Source organism: Ahaetulla prasina, chromosome 3 (assembly GCF_028640845.1).
Source record: "Ahaetulla prasina isolate Xishuangbanna chromosome 3, ASM2864084v1, whole genome shotgun sequence".
NCBI classification, from domain to species: Eukaryota; Metazoa; Chordata; class Lepidosauria; order Squamata; family Colubridae; genus Ahaetulla; species Ahaetulla prasina.
The window spans coordinates 32,224,809-32,245,383 of NC_080541.1; the positions used below are offsets into that span (position 1 = coordinate 32,224,809).

A 20,575-nucleotide genomic window follows, 5' to 3' on the forward strand; every position below is an offset into this window, starting at 1 on the left:
GGACCTATTTCACAGACAAAAGCCAGGAAAAGCTCCAGGCCCAGACAAGATAATTCCTTCTTGCTTAAAAGTCTGTGTTGACCAATTGGCCCCCATCTTCACCCATATTTTCAATAAATCACTAGAGATGTGCTATGTTCCTTCTTGCTTCAAACGCTCTACCATCATCCCAGTGCCGAAGAAGCCCACCATCAAGGAACTGAATGAGTACAGACCAGTTGCTTTAACATCTGTAGTCATGAAAACCTTTGAAAGGCTAGTACTTTCCTAGTTGAAAACCATCACGGATCCGCTGTTAGACCCCTTGCAATTTGCATACCGAGCAAATAGATCAACAGATGATGCTGTTAATATGGCTCTGCACTACATCCTAAACATCTTGAGTCTCCAAAGACCTATGCAAGGGTCCTCTTTGTAGACTTTAGTTCAGCATTCAATACCATCATTCCAGACACTCTTCTAACTAAGCTAAACCAGCTACAGGCACCGGAACAGACTTGTAAGTGGATCACAAGCTTCCTAACAAACAGGAAGCAGCAGGTGAAGCTAAGCAAGATCACATCAAATACCTGTACAATTAGCACAGGGGCCCCCCAAGGCTGTGTGCTCTCCCCACTTCTCTTCTCTCTGTATACCAATGACTGCATCTCCAATGATCCATCTGTTAAACTACTGAAGTTCGCAGATGACACAACAGTGATTGCTCTCATTCGAGACAATGACGAATCCGCATATAGATGAGAGATCGAATGACTAGCCTTGTGGTGCGACCGAAACTATCTGGAACTGAACACACTCAAAACCGTAGAAATGGTGGTAGACTTTAGGAGAAACCTGTTCTGTCCCCCTCGCCTCAGTCCAAGCAATGGCTTAATTAGCCAGCACTCAGCTCTGGCAGCAAACTAGCAAGCGTATGCCAAGTGTCTCTGTTATCTGCCTTGATGCCTATGAGTCAACAAACAGTACTTCAGTTCTAGTCAAGCAGTTGATTTGCCTGCTACGAAGAGGCATAGCAGCCCTTGCTGCTTTTATATCCTGTGGGGTGTGGCTCCGTAACTCAGCACTTCCTATGCCTGCCCCACCCCTGCTTCTGTTGTTTCCACCTCTCCTGCCTACGAAACCTAGGGTCCAGCCAGGCCTGATTGCCATCAGCTGGGTCTGGAGGCGTGGCCTGGGGGGAAAGAGTCAGGGGACGGAGGCCTCATTATCTCCTCCACCTGGTCTGCCTCTGGCTCCTGGAGCTGAGCCAGGGAAGCCGGTGCTCGCGAGGTAAGTCCTGATGGACCTTCCCCCTCACTTTCCAAGTCACTTTCTGGCAGGAGGCGCAGACACAACAAACCCTTCCATACTTTCACCTGTCACAATACTAGACAACACAGTATCAACAGTAGAATCCTTTAAATTTCTAGGTTCTATCATATCGCAAGATCTAAAATGGACAGCTAACATCAAAAACATCATCAAAAAAGAACAACAAAGAATGTTCTTTCGGCACCAACTCAGTAAGCTCAAACTGCCCAAGGAGCTGCTGATTCAGTTCTACAGAGGAATTATTGAGTCTGTCATTTGCACCTCTATAACTGTCTGGTTCGGTTCTGCAACCCAACAAGAAAGACACAGACTTCAGAGGATAATTAGAACTGCAGAAAAAATAATTGCTACCAACCTGTGTCCACTGAGGACCTGTATACTGCACGAATCAAGAAGAGGGCTGTGAAAATATTTACAGATACCTCTCATCCAGGACATAAACTGTTTTAACTCCTACCCTCAAAACGACGCTATAGAGCACTGCACACCAGAACAACTAGACACAAGAACATTTTTTTCCCGAAGGCCATCACTCTGCTAAACAAATAATTCCCTCAACACTTTCAAACTATTTACTAAATCTGCACTACTATTAATCTGCTCATTGTTCCCATCACCAATCTCTTTCCACTTATGACTGTAACTTTGTTGCTGGTAATCCTTATGATTTATATTGATATATTGACCATCATTTGTGTTGTAAATGTTGTACCTTGATGAAGGTATCTTTTCTTTTATGTACACTGAGAGCATATGCACCAAGACAAATTCCTGGTGTGTCCAATCACACTTGGCCAATAAAAATTCTATTCTATTCTATTCTATTCTATTCTATTCTATTCTATTCTATTCTATTCTATTCTATTCTATATGCATGTGTGTATTATACCTGCCAGAAACCACACTCTTAAAAGGAGCAGGATGGGACAAAAATATATTCATTGAAATATGACTACATCCATTCTCTCTTCTCCTGCAACTCTCTTTCCAGAAACAGCAGAAAAGAAGAAAAATAAGGAAATGAGACAAAAGGAAGATAAAGCTGTGCAGCAGAGTGGAAAAAAGGAAGAACAAAACTGTGCATAGAGGATATGAGGGAAGAGGTAGGATTGGCATATCTATTATTTTAGTTTTGTATTTTGAGAGAGTCATCTCTTCCAATCTTTCCATTCTTATTCTTATTCATTGTAGAAGGTAAACAAACATAAGGAAAGCATGCATCCTTGTCTCACTCTTTTTCGTTCTCTGAACTATACTATTCCATTTTAAGCTATTCTGAAACTGAGGAAACATTCAATGACATCTATATAAACATTTTATATGAAGAACCTACTATAGTAAAGCAAGAAGTCAGCATTCTCATCAGAAATCTTTGAATGCAGCAAATAATTCAAATGATACAGGATTATATAGGGGCAATAACAGAAATCATCAGCTACTTTATGAATTAGTGCAATTGAAAACAAATACATACTGAAACAATTCTTCCCATCTTCTTCAAGTTCATAGCCATCATAACATTGGCAGACATAGGATCCAGGTGTATTTACACATATGTGCTCACATTCATGCTTTTCAGTCTCGCATAGATCCTGGACTAGAAATGTTATAAAAATGATAAATTATTATTATATGAAGCAAGAAATTGGTAATTATTTGCATTCTGTTTTGGCGTTCAGATAGCCAGGAGAGTTTAAGAAAGTATAATTAAAAATAAGAAATTTTTAATATTAGTATATAATATATCAATATAAATCTTTTAGCTTCTAGAATAGATTAAATCAGAGCGGCAACATTTTATTCAGGAAATTAAACACTGGACATAAGCATGTTTTTGTATGTTTTGTTGTACAGAATACCCTTTGATAATTTCTGTACATCTTCAGCAAATATTATAATCAGATAATCAGCTGGTTTAAAGCCAAAGTCTTTGTATACATTTTTGCTCCATAGCAAGAACTTGGAGATGTCATTATTATTTATATCCAGAATTACATTGTATTGTCTACTATGAACATTGATCCCAAAACCCCTTCATATGACAGCACTTTGGATTTAATTCTCAATTGCTCTGACAAAGCCAGTGTCACAGTAGCAATTGTTTTTGTCTTCTGCCTCTGCAGGAATTCCTGATTAAATAAGTTTATGTAGGGTACGCTTTTCAAATGCAAAAAGCCTGAAAACAACTTCATTATAAGACTGCATATCACAATTGCACTTTGGTCAACTAACAGAGGTACAGAATACAAATACAAATACAAACATACAAGGAGGCGCACAATGCAACTGCGAAGGTTAAGCAGAGGAATTGGAGAAAATCAACTGTAACAAAACAACATTAAAGGTTGGCCCTGCCTTCCAGTGAAATACCACATGGGAAGAAAAGAGTTTCAAAATAACAATGTTACCACAAACTGGGATTGGGATTATTTTTGAAACTGAATGGCAGAACCAAGATTATTTAAAATACTGAATGTTCATTATAAAGCAAAGCAAGATTAAAAATGCTCAAAGCAAAGATGAATAAAAATTAAATAAAATTCTTAGACTTTACTGTTTTATTTGTCAGTCAGCTGCAAATTAAATTAACTAATTAGCTGCAAAGCCATCTCTAATAATATTCACTAGGCAAAGATAAACTTCAGAACATAACTGTTGGAAGAAATTGCAACACGTACTATCAATATTTAGCATACTGTTCTGTATACAGTATAGTTTCATTTATTTATTGCTTTATCCTATACAAATCTACTAAACAGGAAACCCTACTGAGTTTGTTTGGATTCCATCATAGATAACTGGATTGCAGTCTCAGATTTCAGTATGAGTATAGTTTAATTGGATCCAAGAATGGCGAGAGGAAAGAAAACAGCTGTAGTGCTGTTTTATAAACACATGTATAGTTATTTAAACTATAAATTCATATTTACATTTTATATATAATCATCGATGATAGGTTTTATATAAAGCTAAGAATTATATATCAAAATAAATGTGAAATTTAGAGTCTAAAATCAAATTTTTCTGTAGATATTGGTTATTTTGAGGAAAATAATGATGCTGAAGGGAGCATGAAAATTGGGGAAGAGGAAAAGAACCGAGTTAAACATTTGCCTACAAAAAAACCTTAATTCAAGACATAACTTGCACAATGTTCTTAAATTCACACTGGACAAAGAACACTGATCTTAAAGCCAACTCTCTAACACATACTGCAGCATTGCTGCCAAGCAGTCAGTGATGTGGAACAAGAAAAAAGACTTGAGATATATTTTATTAGACATTACTGAAGGAGAACCTTGATGGTTATATCGATTGTATGCCTAATATGTTTCTGCAATATGTAATTCTGCCCCATGAAATTTTGTCAATATTTTCAACTGTTAGTGCACACAACAAATATATAAATCTATTGTAATTTCTAAGGTAGGTAATAAAGATTTTCTACCTATAAAAATATGTTAAAATAATCTGTGTGTCATGGTGACGCTGTATATAAATCGGGAAATCTGTTACACTTCCATTGTTGCTGAATGTCAATTCCCATTAGCCCCAATCCATAGTTATAATAAAGAATGTAGTTGTTCAGCAACATTTCAAGGGTCACAGAATGCCCAGCTTTCCATGTTCATCTGTCTTAAATATTTTGTCAAAGTAGACATCATATTTTTGATAGTGATAAATACAGTACTATTCCATAAATAAAGTGTTTTAAGTGTTGTACCTTGATGAAAGTATCTTTTCTTTTATGTACACTGAGAGCATATTCACCAAGACAAATTCCTTGTGTGTCCAATCACACTTGGCTAATAAAAAAAAAATCTAAAGATTATATGTGACTAGGTATATTTGCACACCTTTCCTCTGCAAGTGATGCAGTCCTTGGATCAAAATGTTGCATCTTCCCACCATAAATTCTATTTATAAGATAGTGAGCTATAAAAGAAGTAATACATGAAACTCACTGCTACAGCTTCTCCGATCTAAGTCCAGAATATATCCATGTTTACATTTACATACATAAGAGCCAGGAATGTTGATGCAGAAATGGTCACAATCATGTTGAGTTATACTACACATATGCTGGACTGGGGGGAAAAAGCAATACATAATTTAGCACAAAAAGTTACTTAAAAATCCAATTTATGAACACATAAGTATGTCTCCCCAAAATGTCAACAGAATAGAAAATATGCATGTTAAAGTGATAAAACATGCATCAAAACTGATTTTATACTTCGTTAATGTATATTGTAACTTTCATAAATCTGCACGTTTTAGGCTTAAATATCAATTAACTAATGACTAAGCACTACAATTTCTTAATGTAGGGGAACTAAGAAATTGCCTACACTTTCAGGAACACAGCAGGATTTGCTTAATTTATTATAAAAGTGTTTCCCAATTCCATGCACTAAATATGTTTTTTTTTAAACACCCATTTATGGTTTTCATTCCATTCATGTTGACTTTTCTTCCTGTAATCTCATCACTTTATAATTCTTTTTCTACAGATAGTTCTCAACTTATGACCACAACTAGGACCAGAATTTTGGTCACTAAGTGATGCAGTTGTAGAGCAAGATATCACATGACCACACCTCTTAGCAACTGCAATCTTTACAATCCCCATTGCCATTGTTAGCTGAGGACCCATCACAATCCAAGCCATTCTACACCTGGTCCCTTCCAGTCCCAAGCCTCAATAAAGTAAAGGACTGCTTCCAACTCTCCTTGCCTATCTCCTCCCTGCCTCGTTGTCCATCTTGTGCCCTACCTTGTGGGACAGGAAGCAGTCCCCAAATCAGTATGTCTAACACAGCCTTTTAAATAGATTTTTTTAATACCTTACCACAGATTTTAGTTTGGAACACAGAAGTCAGTGATTCAATTTGGCTGAAGTTTGCAACCAGAAAAACATGTTCTTCATAAGGTTCACTCCCAATTGACTTTAGCGTGTTCATGTCGACCCTTCCCACTCCAATAGCAAATATTAGGATTCCTGAATTTCGGGTTTTTGCTGCAATTTCTGCAACTGGATCCTGTGGTCTCCCATCTGTCACTATCATGATAACTCTAGGTACATTCTCTCTGAGTGGCCGAGCACCTTCATATTCTGAAAATGCAATGTTCATTGCATATTGAATAGCTAATCCTGTCATGGTTCCAGTGGCAAGATACATCATCCTTTTCACTGCTCTCTCTACATCCTGTTTCTTCTTAAAAGTCTTCAGTGAAAATTCATTTTTGACTGTGCTGGCATATTGAATTAATCCCACTCTAGTGTTATCAGGACTAATGTCCAAAAACTGCAGGATGGTTAAGATAAATTCTTTCACTTTTTCAAAGTCATAAGGGCGAACACTCCGAGAGCTATCAATGATGAACACAAGGTCAAGACGTTTATTACTGCAAGCATTTTCTGGAATGAGAATAAAACAAGATAAAATGTATATAATCAACATTATAAAACAAAACATTTTCAAAAGAAAAGTGTCTAAAAAGTGTCAGAAGTTTTATTTCCAGGTAGAAAATATTAAAATATAAATGTTATATTTATACACAGGATTTCTCCACAAAATTTTTAATATGGGTTATAGAACTGGAGTTGAACATGTAAGTTAGTATTTTAAAAAATAGGTTAGGTCTATTAGGTTAGACCCTATTAGGTCTAAAATAGGTCTAAGTATCTAACGCTATAGCCACTGATACATACGGGTTTATACTTAAAAGCAATATTGCACCATCATTTAGGTATTTTATGTACTGTATGTGTTGTATTTTTAAGAAGTATTAGTCACATATTTCACCAATTTACTGAAAAAAGCCTATAAAGAATTTTCCGAGCCACATCACTGAAGGAGCCAGTTAACTTCTATTTCTTATATAGAAAGGGTCTTGGGACCCACAGAGATGGCATGCGAAGAGAAAGAGCCTTTGGGGTTTTTTAGATAGGGCATTTTTAAGGGGTGGGAGGGTTAGGGCGGGTGTTGGGGGTAACCCGTCGGGAGGGATACTAGTCCCTGCGCGGGCTCGTGGCGATTATTTAATGGGTTCGGAGGTTATGGGGGGGGAATGTGTTCCTTTTTGTGAGGGTGGTTCCATTTGCACGGTAAGTGGGAGGGGCAGATATGGCGGAAGGGGGGGATCGTATCGGTCTAGGGGGTCACGCGTTCGATGTTTGCAAGCGATCGCGTGCCCCGATCCTTCTGACTTTTCCTGTTCCCCGGATGGTCAAGACCCTCAGAGCCTGGGCCTTCGTCTGATGTTATGCAACGCACGGTCCGTGGCCAATAAGGCCCCCCTAATATACGATCTTATTCAGGGGGGCGCCGCGGATCTTATAGGCGTTACGGAGACCTGGTTGGGCACTGAAGGAGGCGTGCCCCTGGTCGAAATGTGCCCACCGGGTTTCCGTGCATTCCATCAGCCGAGGGCCCAGGGTAGAGGTGGGGGGGTTGCGGTTGCTATTAGAGTCTAGAGCCGAGGGAGACCACTGTACCTCAGATTGCCGGGTGTGAATCCCTCTTTGTGAGATGGGGTCATAGGTGTCAGATGGGCTTGCTGGTCACGTACCTGGCTCCTTGCTGCGTGACAGCTGCCCTGCCCGAGCTCCTGGAGGTGCTTGCCGGGGTGGCAGTGGAGACCCCCAGACTCTTAGTCATGGGGGACTTTAACTTGCCATCTGCCGGCTCGTCATCGACAGTGGCTCGGGAGTTCATGGCTTCCATGACGGCCTTGGACCTGACTCAAGTAGTGGATGGCCCCACTCACATCGGGGGTGGCACTCTGGACCTTATTTTTATCTCTGGTCAGTGGTTGAAGGATCTGGATTTGAGAGATGTAGTCATAGAACCTTTGTCATGGTCAGATCACTCTCTCCTTCGCCTGGACTTTCTGACCGCTACTCACCACCGCAGGGAGACAGAACCACAACGTTGGTTCCGTCCCAGGCGCCTGATGGACCCGGAGAGGTTCCGGACGGAGCTTGGGCCACTTCCTGAGGGTCTGGCTCACGGCACGGCAGAGGAACTAGCCGCAGCCTGGCAATGGGCTGTGGCTGGGGCTTTAGACCGTGTCGTGCCTCTGCGGCCTCTGACCCGGCGCAGATCCCAACCGGCTCCTTGGTTCTCCGAGGAGCTGAGGGGGATGAAACGCCGGAGAAGACGCCTAGAGAGCTCCTGGAGGTCTAGCCGTTTAGAGGCTGATCGGACACTAGTTAGGTCCTATACTAGGACCTACCTGGTGGCACTGAGGGAAGCGAGGCGTTGCTACGCCTCCTCCCTCATTGCGTCGGCAGATAACCGCCCAGCCGCCCTGTTTCGGGTGACCCGTTCCCTCCTTCACCAGGGGCGGGATGACCCGTTGCAGGGGCGTGCTGAGGAGTTTAACGGTTATCTATCGATAAAATCGTTCAGCCGAGACGGTTTAGACCAAAATTGCGGCGATTCAGATGAGGCGTCTGAGGTGGTCTTGGTGATATTTTTGGGATGAGTTTGACCCTGTGGCTCCGAGGACATGGACAGGTTGCTGGGTAGGCTGAATGCCACCACGTGTTTACTGGACCCGTGCCCTCCTGGTTGGTGCTGGCCACTCAGGAGGTGACACGAGGCTGGCTCAGGCGATTACGAGTGCCTCCTTGTTGGAGGAGTCTTTCCGGCCGCCTTGAAAGAGGCGGTGGTGAGGCCCCTCCTCAAAAAGCCCTCCCTGGACCCGGCTGTTTTAGGTAATTATCGTCCGGTCTCCAACCTTCCCTTCGCGGCGTATGGTGTATGGTGGCATATCAGCTTCCCCTGCACCTGGATGAAACTGTCTATCTGGACCCGTTCCAGTCCGGTTTCCGGCCCGGTTACAGCACGGAGACGGCTTTGGTCGCGTTGGTGGATGATCTCTGGAGGGCCAGGGATAGGGGTTGTTCCTCTGTCCTGGTCCTATTAGACCTCTCAGCGGCTTTCGATACCATCGACCATGGTATCCCGCTGCGCGGTTGGAGGATTGGGAGTGGGAGGCACCGTTTATCGGTGGTTCTCCTCCTATCTCTCCGACCGGTCGCAGACGGTGTTGACAGGGGCAGAGGTCGGCCCCGGGCGCCTCACTTGTGGGGTGCCGCAGGGGTCGATTCTCTCGCCCCTTCTGTTCAACATCTAGATGAAGCCGCTGGGTGAGATCATCAGTGGCTTCGGTGTGAGGTACCAGCTGTACGCTGATGACACCCAGCTGTACTTTTCCACACCGGGCCACTCCAATGAAGCTATCAAAGTGCTGTCCCGGTGTTTGGAAGCCGTACGGGTCTGGATGGGGAGAAACAGGCTCAAGCTCAATCCTTCCAAGACAGAGTGGCTGTGGATGCCGGCATCCCGGTACAGTCAGCTGAGTCCTCGGCTGACTGTTGGGGGCGAGTCACTGGCCCCGATGGAGAGGGTGCGCAATCTGGGCGTTCTCCTGGATGAACGGCTGTCTTTTGAAGACCATTTGACGGCCGTCTCCGGGAGAGCTTTCCATCAGGTTCGCCTGGTGCGCCAGTTGCGCCCCTTTCTAGACCGGGATGCCTTATGCACGGTCATTCACGCCCTCGTGACGTCTCGCCTGGATTACTGCAATGCTCTCTACATGGGGCTCCCCTTGAGGGGCATCCGGAGGCTTCAGTTAGTCCAGAATGCGGCTGCGCGGGTGATAGAGGGAGCCCCTCGTGGCTCCCGTGTGACACCTCTCCTGCGCAGACTGCACTGGCTACCTGTGGCCTTCCGGGTGCGCTTCAAGGTGCTGGTGACAATCTTTAAAGTGCTCCATGGCATAGGGCCGGGTTATTTACGGGACCGCCTACTGCTACCAAATACCTCTCACCGACCCGTGCGCTCTCACAGAGAGGGACTCCTCAGGGTGCCGTCAGCTAGGCAGTGCCGTCTGGCGACGCCCAGGCGAAGGGCCTTCTCTGTGGGGGCTCCCACCCTCTGGAACGAACTCCCTCCAGGACTTCGTCAACTTCCGGACCTCCGAACCTTTCATCACGAGCTTAAAACATACTTATTCATCTGCGCGGGACTGGATTAGGTTTTAAAGTAATTGGTTTTAAGGTTTTTTTTATTATTTATACTGTTTTTAATGATTTGGGCTTTAGAATAAGTTTTTTAATTGTCGTTTTAATCTGTATTTATATGTATTTTAACTGCCTGTGAACCGCCCTGAGTCCTTAGGGAGATAGGGCGGTATATAAATATGAAAAATAAATAAAATAAATAAATAAAGTCTCCATGGTCTATAGACAGCTTTCTCTTGAACAATACATGGTCAAAAAAAAGGAAACAATGCCTTGACAATATGTACCTTTGTTTCTATATTTTAATGTCTGGCCCAAAACTGTGATAATTTTTCTCTCATTTTTTCTTTAAGTTTTAATTACCATCATTGTGAATTACTGAGCCTAGCAAGATAAAGCCTTTTATTATTTTATATTTTTCTCTTCCTGTATCTATTGGGTTGCTTTTGGCATAATCTTAATTGTTTTTAAATATGATGTATTATTTCAATTTCAATTTCAACAATAGATCCATTAAAATTTACTTGCTTTCAACTATAAAAGTATCAGCATGTCAAAGGTTGTTAGGTTTTTTTCCCTATCAAGTGCAATTAAAATGTATATTTTCCCTAGATCAGCATTCCTCATAATATATCCTGCATGTAAACTAACAAATGAAGATATAATACACAATCTTGATGTCTATAGAGATTTTTAATCATCCAGGTCAAGTTTGTAATATACAGTCTGGATATATTCTTGTCTTAATTCTGCACCATTTAGTTGTTCTACTACTCTAACTGTTGCTTCTTGGTTGTCTTATAACCAAATGGCCCACTATATTAAGGATTAGCCTCAATCTGTAGAATTCTACATTGACAAAAGTAGTATAGGTAGTCTTCAATTTATGACTGTTCCCTTAACAATGGTTCAAATTAACAATGGTGTTGGAAAGGTGGCTTTAAGGCATATAAAGCACTTAAGGCATCACAAAGCATTGTTCACTCCCTCCCCTGGTGGTCAAGTAATTGTGATCTGGTTGCCTGGCAATTTGCTTGCACTTAACAGTTGTTTGCCAAACACCTATAATCAGGTGATCACCATTTGCAATATTCTCTCCTGGTTTCCCAAGGAAGTCCATGGGGAAGCCAGCAGGGAAGGTGCAAACTGTTGCCACCTACCAGTTCCCTCTCATTTCTGGGAGTTGGCTGAAAGAGCTCCTTACTAAAGGATTTCAGCTCTGAAGAAGGCATGGCGCTGAAATTGTTCAGCAAAGAGCTCTTTCACTCAGCTCCCAGAGATGAAAAGGAGCTGAAATCCAAGCAGGATTTTCAGCCCATCAGTGAAGAGGCAGCATAGTAAGGTAAACCGCAGGGAGTGCCTGACAGAGGTGGGGAAGGTCCTCAGAGGCCTGGTACAAATTACACACATCTTCACACTTGGGACTGAAACTCTCTTTTGGATTTTGACAGGAAGGAGTTTCATCTCCTGAATGGAGAGGTAAGTAAGGAGCATAAGCTGCTCAGGGGAATAGGGAGAGCCCCTAGGAGCCCTGCCATAGGCCATGCACCAATGTCTCTTTGTTCAGACTGAACATTTTGCTTGGATTTCAGCAGCGAGAATTTTCAGCTCCTGGGCCTGTCTCCAGGGGTGGGTTCTACTTACCTTTACTACCAGTTCGCAGCGGGATCACTCTTGCACGCTAGGTTCGCTTGCATGCGCTTGCTTCTGCGCATGCGCAGAAGCTTCCTGATGATGTCGGGTCGGTGGCCGGAGCCTCCCCCGGTTTTACTACTGGTTTGCAAGAACCGATCCGAACCAGGGGCAACCCACCACTGCCTGTCTCCCAGGCTCTTGCCTCTTCTTGCATTTCCTTGCCTTTTCTTGCATTCTTGAATTGTTTTGGTGTTATCCATCTGATGATGTCCATACAGTTACTCTTTAAATGGCTAAGAATAATATTGACTATAAACACTGTATTGTCTTGGCAGGACTGTATTAATTTGCATCCTATTTAATTTCATATATAAAGTCAACATTTCCAATTAATCTACATTAAAAATTGCCACAGAATTATTAAATTCTGCTTTGTCTGCATTTGTGATTGGAGCATAAATCATAAGGTTTGACTATTTCATTTCTTCTCTGATTTCTTGTGTACAGTAGAAGATTTGACATGAAGTGACTTCTTTCAGTTCATTTTAATTCACCAATATATATAATGACAATATATTCTTGATATTTCTGCTCTAGCAACATTAAATTTCCATTGCTTTGATTCATTATATAAATGATATGAATTATCACAAATGACATATTAACATAAAAGTAATAATATCTGCTTCATTATTTTAGATACAACAGATCTATTATTTCACAGGGACATCTGATAGAATTTTGATCCATTTCAATGGAGGTTCACTAAACAGGATGCATTAAATCTAGATTTCAAAAGAAAAAATTGGATGAAGGAGGAAAAAATAGTGTATGTTGTAATTTGGAGGCCAAATCTCTACTGGGAATCAAACATTTATTATACATAAGCAATGGAAAGAAAAATTATGCATTATGTCATACAGTTAAGCTTCCAACAGAGATCTGTTATCCTAGTTTACTCCAAAATACTGTTACATATTTCAAACATAATACAAATAGACAATTAATCTTATTGAGAGTAGCATTCTCCAATATAGATACTTCATTAGAAGTCCAAATGTATAAATTATATATTGATGAACAAAACATTATCCCAGTATGACTTTTTAAATTATAAAAGCTACTTCCGGAAAGAAATTTTGGTTGAAAAGGCCATGGAGGAAACTAACTATTTTTCTGACTATTTTCCTGCTCTAAATTTTATTGTAAAACTAACAGAAGAAAAACTGTTTTGAAATATAGAAAAGAAAAAAGGTCATGTACACATTTTTGTAAACTCAATGTCTTCTTCAAAAGTGGTTTTTATTTTAAATATTATAGGAATGTATATGTAATATATAGTTTTGCCAATTTATTTCTTCAAAATCCTAACTCTAATTTCATTATTTGCTATATGTTGATGATTTATTTCAAAACAAGTCAGCAGTCCAGTAAAATACTTAACTTCCCTTTCATTTGTTATTCCTTTTTTGATTGAAATCAGCTATTTTACAGACACCCCAAGTCCCTATGCCTCTCACCTGCAAAGATTAGGAAGATACACATTGCTTTACAAACTCACAGCAACTTACCAAGAAAAGTAGCATCATTTCTTTGACTTAAAGGTATTCTTGGAAGCTTTCGCTCCCTGGCTGAAACAGGAAAAAGTCCAACCAGCAAAAGTAAATATAAAATCGTTCTTTTCATTTTCAAGAATAGGAAAGAATGGAACAATAGGTATAATCAGGGCAGAACTCTGTAACGAGATAAGGGAATTATGAACTTTTTCACCAAACCACTGATGCTAGAAGAACAAAAGAAACCTTGCTTCTCGTTGTCTTTTAACATATATTCCACCCTAATAACATTAGCAGAAACTTTAGAATGAATTAGAAAAATACTTTTTACAGATATTTGGGGACTCTAATCCTTTCACATCTCATTCATGTATATGCCATTGGATCTCATTAAGAGAGCCACTCATGGGCACTAAGTATATTCTGGAAACAGCCCCTAATACATATCAGAAAACGTACTGAAAAACATTTTTGGGGTTTCTTCATAAATTGGGAGGCTGAATGGCAGCACTGAAAAAAACCACAGGTTTCAATATTAGATAAGGCAGCAACAAACACCCCTGTTTCCATATGAGAGGCAAAAACCTTGTTGGAGAATCACATCCTTATTCCTGCTATGAAGATTTTTAAGTGAAAATGATTCTTCTTAAATGAGATAAATGATACAAGGCTGTGGGAATGAGTGTTGTAAGTGGAAATTTTTGAACAGTGCCAAGATCCCTTAAGGACAGTCTGGCAAGACTTATCTGCCGGAGGATGAGGGAAGACAATTCAAAGCTATAGTTTTAAAGGACATGGCAGCAAAGGAAGAATTCCACCCCCCACCCCCTGCCAAAATACAACCCATTCTCATTTGTCCCCTCTCTGCTTTGAATCTCCTATATTAAAGTTTCATACAATGAGTTCCACTTCTGCTCCGCTTCAGTCAATAATATTCCTTGTCATTCCTTTCCTCTTGAACTTTTTTTCCTCTTGGCATTTCCGCCCTTTCTCCCTTCTCTAAGCAGGTTTGATTTAAGGTATTGCGGGGATGGGGGGACTGGACGCCGACCCCGTAAAACCTTTCTCCCTTCAGTTTAGGATTCATTTCGGAGTCTGATTTGCCGCCTCCCCTACGCCGGGGTAACTAGCTGGATTTTGTTCTGCCACAGGCAACGGACCCCTTCCCCAACCCCCTTAAACGCCCCTTCAGGCCAGAGGGAATCATATTTGCGCAAAAGCCAAGTCCCAGCGCCAAGCAACGCGTTTACTCCCTCAGACCTTGAAGGCGCCCGGGGCGAATAGGAGTTGGCGCCAAAACATCTTTTCCCCGCTCTTCGCGTGCGCGCCTCTCTTACCTGCCGCGCCAGGTGGGTCCGGGCTCCAGAGGTGAGGCGACGGCGAGGCGATACGCGGCCCGGTTGACGGCGCCTGCACAATTCCTTTCCTGTCCCATCCGAAGAGAGGCGCTGAGCCTTTGTCTATCTGCGCGAAGGGGAGGAGAGACAGCCGGAGGTCAAGCCCCGCCGCGCCGGGAGGCTCTGCGGAAGGGTAGCGCCGCCACCTCAGGGAGCTGGAAAACGGGAAGAGAAGCAACTCCAGAACCGCGCGGCCTGCTATCCCTGCCTCTCTTTTATGTCCCGCCGGAGACACGCTATTAAAGAATTTAAAGCCCAACTGAGTCCAATTATTATTTTTTTATTGAGACGTTTCGATTTCTGCTGAGCCTGTTGGTTGTCGTCGAAGAGACGTTTTTTTCCCTGCTCTTAGGCTACGATCCCGCGATGCTAAGCCTTCTCTTGTTTATTTACTTCGTCGTCTTCAGAAAAATAATATCCAGATTTTTCTTCAAGAGGAAACCAAGATTACTGGCAACCATGAAATACCAAGTGATATGAGATCTGTGATTTTTTTTGGGGGGGGGGGATGCGTGGGGGGGCAGAACTAAAGATAAACCAGACATCAAACCAGAGATCCTCAGCTGCTTTGGGGATATACCTCAGAGGAAGAAACATTTCTCAACTCAAGGCAAAGACAGTGCAGGGATCCCCTGGGTCTTGCATGGAAAGGGGAGGCTGCCAAAGCAAAGGACTTGCTTCTTGATCCTTATCTCCCTCCTCATATCTGAGGGATCTGGAAGAGGCCGCCAATTTGAACAGAGAATCTAGGAAGAGCATACTGAAGAAAGTGATCCTTGAGATGCCATCCTACCAAATCTATTATGTTTATTGTAGTTGCCTATGTTCTATTGTTAGCCAGTACTTTGGCTATCTCAAATGAAATACCATGTATTATTTTAAATGGTCAACCATTTTGGGGAAAAAACGTAAAGCCAATTTTTCATTTTCTACTTTATTTATTCAGGTGCTCATAGGGTGTGTCAGTTCAGTCTCAGCCTCATTGTGTTTTATTAGCAGCACCCTAAGGAATTTCCCTTTGGAAAATATGTATAAGCAACATAGCCTTCTTTCAACACTATAGCTATAATCTTGAGATGTTTCTATTTTACATTACAATTAACATTAGGCTTAAATCCATGCAGATTCTCCTTTTTACTTTTTTCTTCCCTGGTTCCCAATCTGTTGTTTAGCAAAACAGATTGCTCACTCTTTCTGTTCTCATAACTGCAGAAGATAACAAAAATGTCACAATCTATTCTCCTTGATCTCTGTGGTCACTGCCATTGATATCTATCTTCATCTCCACTTCCATTAGGAAAATACTTTCCTCTATTTTGAGATAGACACTACCAGAAGAAAATTCTACAAGAGGAATCACTGGCCTAATGGAGCCTCTCAGACTGGATAAGTGGTCACCGTTTATTTTCTTGAAGTAGTATTTTCCAAGTGAGAACAGGTTATAAGGATGATGGAGCTTTCTACAGATTTCCTCTTTTCTCCTTTACTTTGCTTCCATTATCCTTAATAATGATTTAGTTGTCACATGCTAGTTGTAGAGTGCGAAGTTACAGTTTTTGCTAATATTTTTCAGCCAAGAAGGATACTTCATCATTGGACTACTATCTGTAGAAACTAGTTTTGTGGGTCATCTAGAGACTATAAGAAATATATTAACTGTATAATTCCAAATACTTTTCTTGTTATTATGAAATGTTTACAAGATTGCTTCTTGTCTCCCAAGAGACATTTAAAAATTTCCACAAATGAGGATTATATTGATTTTATTTTTTTCTGCTCCAGCCATTCAGATGAAAAATACAGTTTATTTTATTATATATATATATACATATTGCATTGAAGACTTGTAACGCTTCAGTGTTAGCAACTAAAATTTTATACACACACAAACACACATATGTATATGTATATATATAATTTTAGTTGTTAAAACTCTCAAGCATTTCAAGTATTCAATGATCCCGGGTTAACAAAATAAAATTTTGTTTCATGGATTTTAGTACTACTGTGCACAATAGATTTAGTACCAGTATCTACATTTCCTATTTGTAACCTTGAGTTACTAATATGTTAAATATGTTCCAATATTGAAATGGATTTGTGCTTTCACATGTATTCAGACATTAATGTTAAACTAAGATTACATATTTGCATACAGTTCCTCGTCAGAAATGTTATAGTTCTGAACCTGATACAAATATTATTTAGAAAATAGTCATCTTGGGATGGATATATATGTATGTGTGTGTGTGTGTGTGTGTGTGTTTGTATTATATATTTTAATATATAATATATTAATATATATATATAAAACGTTGGTGTGCTTGTTTTAATAATTTTTTAAATGGTGATTTGTAAGTTAGATTGTCTCTTTGTGATCCTGTATTTTATCTTGTTTTTTATTTTTTTATGAAAAGCAGTTTTGTTAAAGTCTAACACTTACCAGTGAATAAATGTTGATAATATAAATGATAACGTCTTTCCTTCTCTTTTCTTACATTGTGTGCAGCCTGTGGCTGCAACAAACTTTTTGTATAGAAGCCAACTGGTTCATAATTACTATATTCTGCAATAATTACTAATACAATTTATCAGTAAGAAAGAAGAAAATAGTAGCAAGTGCATTCATTAAAGAGAAATGGAATTTATAATATTTATAAATATATAATATATAAATAAAATATTGAGACTAAGGAAACACTAAAATGGCATGCTAACATGCCAGTTAATCAGAGGTAGCATTTTATATGAACTCATGAACTTACTAACCCAGTCAGTGAACCAGTAGTGTTCAGTTACTTCCATCTCATGACCTGATTTTTTTCTCTAGGATTGTTTCTGACAATGCATCTTTGCGTTCAAAGTGTAGTTCATGTCATCAGTTACAGTATTAAGTTCAATGTGTCTTTTGTTAGCCTCTTTCTTTCTAAACATGGCATCCTCCATTTTAATTTTTTCAACTGTATTTTCACTTTCAAGCATGTACAGTATTCAATTTCACAAGATTTGGACCACCTTCATTCATATTTATTATAAACAATGTATCTATTTTTCTTACTTTTCCTTTGTTTAATATCCTATCATTTAAATTCCAAGTTACATATGCCATGGCTGTCATCACATGATAGATACTTACCTTCACTTGTATGTATTTAATAAAATTCTTTTTAAGAAGTGGGTGCAAGTCTTGGCTGAATCAATCAGAGTTGTATGTTCCAGAATATAGACTAAATGTTGTTTTTTGTTTGAGGAAAGTTGAGGTAGTAGTATATTAATCAGCTAGGAAATAATGTTTTCTTTGCTTAATATATTAAACATGTATAGAAAATAAATGGAATTAGTCCATACATACAACCCACAGCTATTTAAAGGAAGGATAGAATTATACAATGAAGTAATTCATAATAAGACTTCCCAGCTTTTAATAGTCTTTGCCAAATACACAAATATACATCCAAGGAAAACAATTGTTGAAATGAGAAGGTTGGGTTAGAAATAACAATGCCAAGAATAATCCACAGTAATGGAGATATGAACTTATTTAACACAAGGGATAAAAAATAAAGGTGTTACATTTGTTACAATACTAGGTTATAGAACATCAAAAGAATATTATGAGGGAGCTAGGTAATATGCCGTCTCAGGTTGAACTGGAATATCAAATTCTAATGTGTGGCAACAGCGATAGGTTTTACATTGTTCCCGTTATATCTGTGCAGGCCAGGTTAGATACTTTACTTTTAAAGGGAGATTTATCATACTTCGCTCTGTTGGTAATATCCTAATCTCTGAACTGACAATATCTTTACAGTATAAGGTCCACATTAATGACTGTGCTACAAACTATGCAAGATAATTACAAAACAGTGGTAGTAGTTTTCAAAAAATGCAATGCATACAATGCATTACTATGTTTAAAACATGATCATGAAGCATACTTTCCTACATAGCATTAAGTACAGAACAGACTTTAGAAAGTTTTTTCTTTCCCCCGATCTATTGCACTATAATTGCAGGTTTCAATTACTGCTAGGTTTTTTAAGATTCTTAACTGTCTGTGAATGTACCATACGTGACCATTGGCTATAGCTAATGCTCTGCCCGCAAATTCTTTCCTCTCTCAGTCTAGATAGAAGGAAAAAGAAAACAGTTGGCTTTTTAACCAAACTCATTTGTTCCCTAGCTTTGCTTTCAGGAGCAGCCTAAATTGTGAATAGATTGGGGGGGGGGATGATCCCTCCCTCAAGGTAGTATACAATAGAGGCTGCCATCTTGACTTTTTTCACTCCTCCCTCCTGTGAACAACTTGGCTGCCATTCCTGGAATCAATATTGATTGCAATGGAAATGGAAAATGAGAGAAATAATGAAAGAAATAAAAGTTTGGTGAAGGGGCATACAACTACATAAACATGAGAATTGACTTTACACTTGTATGCCGTCTTCCCTCTAGGAGCCAATTTAATGTATGGGACAATTTTATCTCATTTACATTAACAACTTTGAGATTGGCCACAAATCACCCTCTCTCGGGTCACTCACCCATTGGCTGAGAGTTGAGTAGATCTTTAACTCAAATATTTCTTTTTTTTTTTATTCAAAAAGTTGTACAAAAAGTTTTTTCCCCCTTTCCCCCCAACCCCCCTCCCTTCACTAATTCCCTCCCCCCTCCCCCCCTGACTTCCCGGAACAAGCACAAGGTATAGTTAAAAATAAAACAAACATATGCTAAGAAAAATTTTCCCCAAAACTATTATACTAATTTTCCCTCTCTAGCTCTGACTTCCTCCAAAATCCTTCAAAAAAAATTAACAATTAACAGTAATAAGATATGTAAAGCAATAGAACAAATTAATCCTAAAGTGTTTAAAATCAGCTAAAGCATAAAAATCCAATCCCATTCAGAGAATATCTCCCTTATAGTTTCTATAACCATATAATTTTTCCCCCAGGTCTTTCTTACATAAGATCTTTCGAGAATATTCTATTTAAAATTCAATACAGCACATTATAAAATTTCAATACAGAAAATTACAATATCTATTCAACTTTAGTCCTTCCTCGTCAAAATCCAGTATAAATCCAAATATCTACTCTTTTATGATAGATATAAAACATATAATCAACCCATTTTTTCCAGATCTTCCTCACATATTGTCTTTCAGGGACACTAATATTTTTGTCTGTTAATATTTCAAAACAACCTTGTTTCAAGGATAATACTTTTGTCTCTTGCCATTTTTTTTGATGCATTAATCTCTGTTTTTCCTTCATTACTCCTTTTGAAAAGTCAGTCACAATATTTCCTAGTAGTTCCTTATGTCCAAGAATCCACAAATTACTGCCGTATATTTCATCAGTCCAAAAAGAGAACTCTTGGAAAGCATTAACCATGTGAGTTTTTTCAGTTCGGGAGACAGCCTCCTGTAGCACAAATTTCATCCAAACTATTTAAAGAAAACTTCTTTACATCAACTTGTTTATTCACGATCATATCTTCATATTTATCCACTTTTGTTTGTATCTCCTCCATTCCATTTTCCAAGTCCTGATTACACTGGTTAATTTCCTCCAAGCTCTCATCCAAAACTTCCCCATTTTTTATCAATTCATATTTTTGAATAATTAAATACATTCTTT

General features: G+C 39.6%; 1 protein-coding gene across 1 annotated transcript in view; it reads right to left on the bottom strand.

The window, feature by feature from the left end:
• Nucleotides 1-15,425, bottom strand: part of MATN2 (matrilin 2) — a 39,911-nt gene extending 24,486 nt beyond the window's left edge. Inside the window, exons 1-5 of the mRNA XM_058178616.1 lie at nucleotides 14,877-15,425; nucleotides 13,555-13,718; nucleotides 6,164-6,733; nucleotides 5,277-5,399; nucleotides 2,786-2,908 (exon numbers count right to left, since the gene is read on the bottom strand). Of these exons, the coding sequence (XP_058034599.1) occupies nucleotides 2,786-2,908; nucleotides 5,277-5,399; nucleotides 6,164-6,733; nucleotides 13,555-13,669 (931 nt within the window). The 5' untranslated portion in view covers nucleotides 13,670-13,718; nucleotides 14,877-15,425. The remainder of the gene's footprint in view (nucleotides 1-2,785; nucleotides 2,909-5,276; nucleotides 5,400-6,163; nucleotides 6,734-13,554; nucleotides 13,719-14,876) is intronic.
• Nucleotides 15,426-20,575: the final 5,150 nt, after the last annotated feature.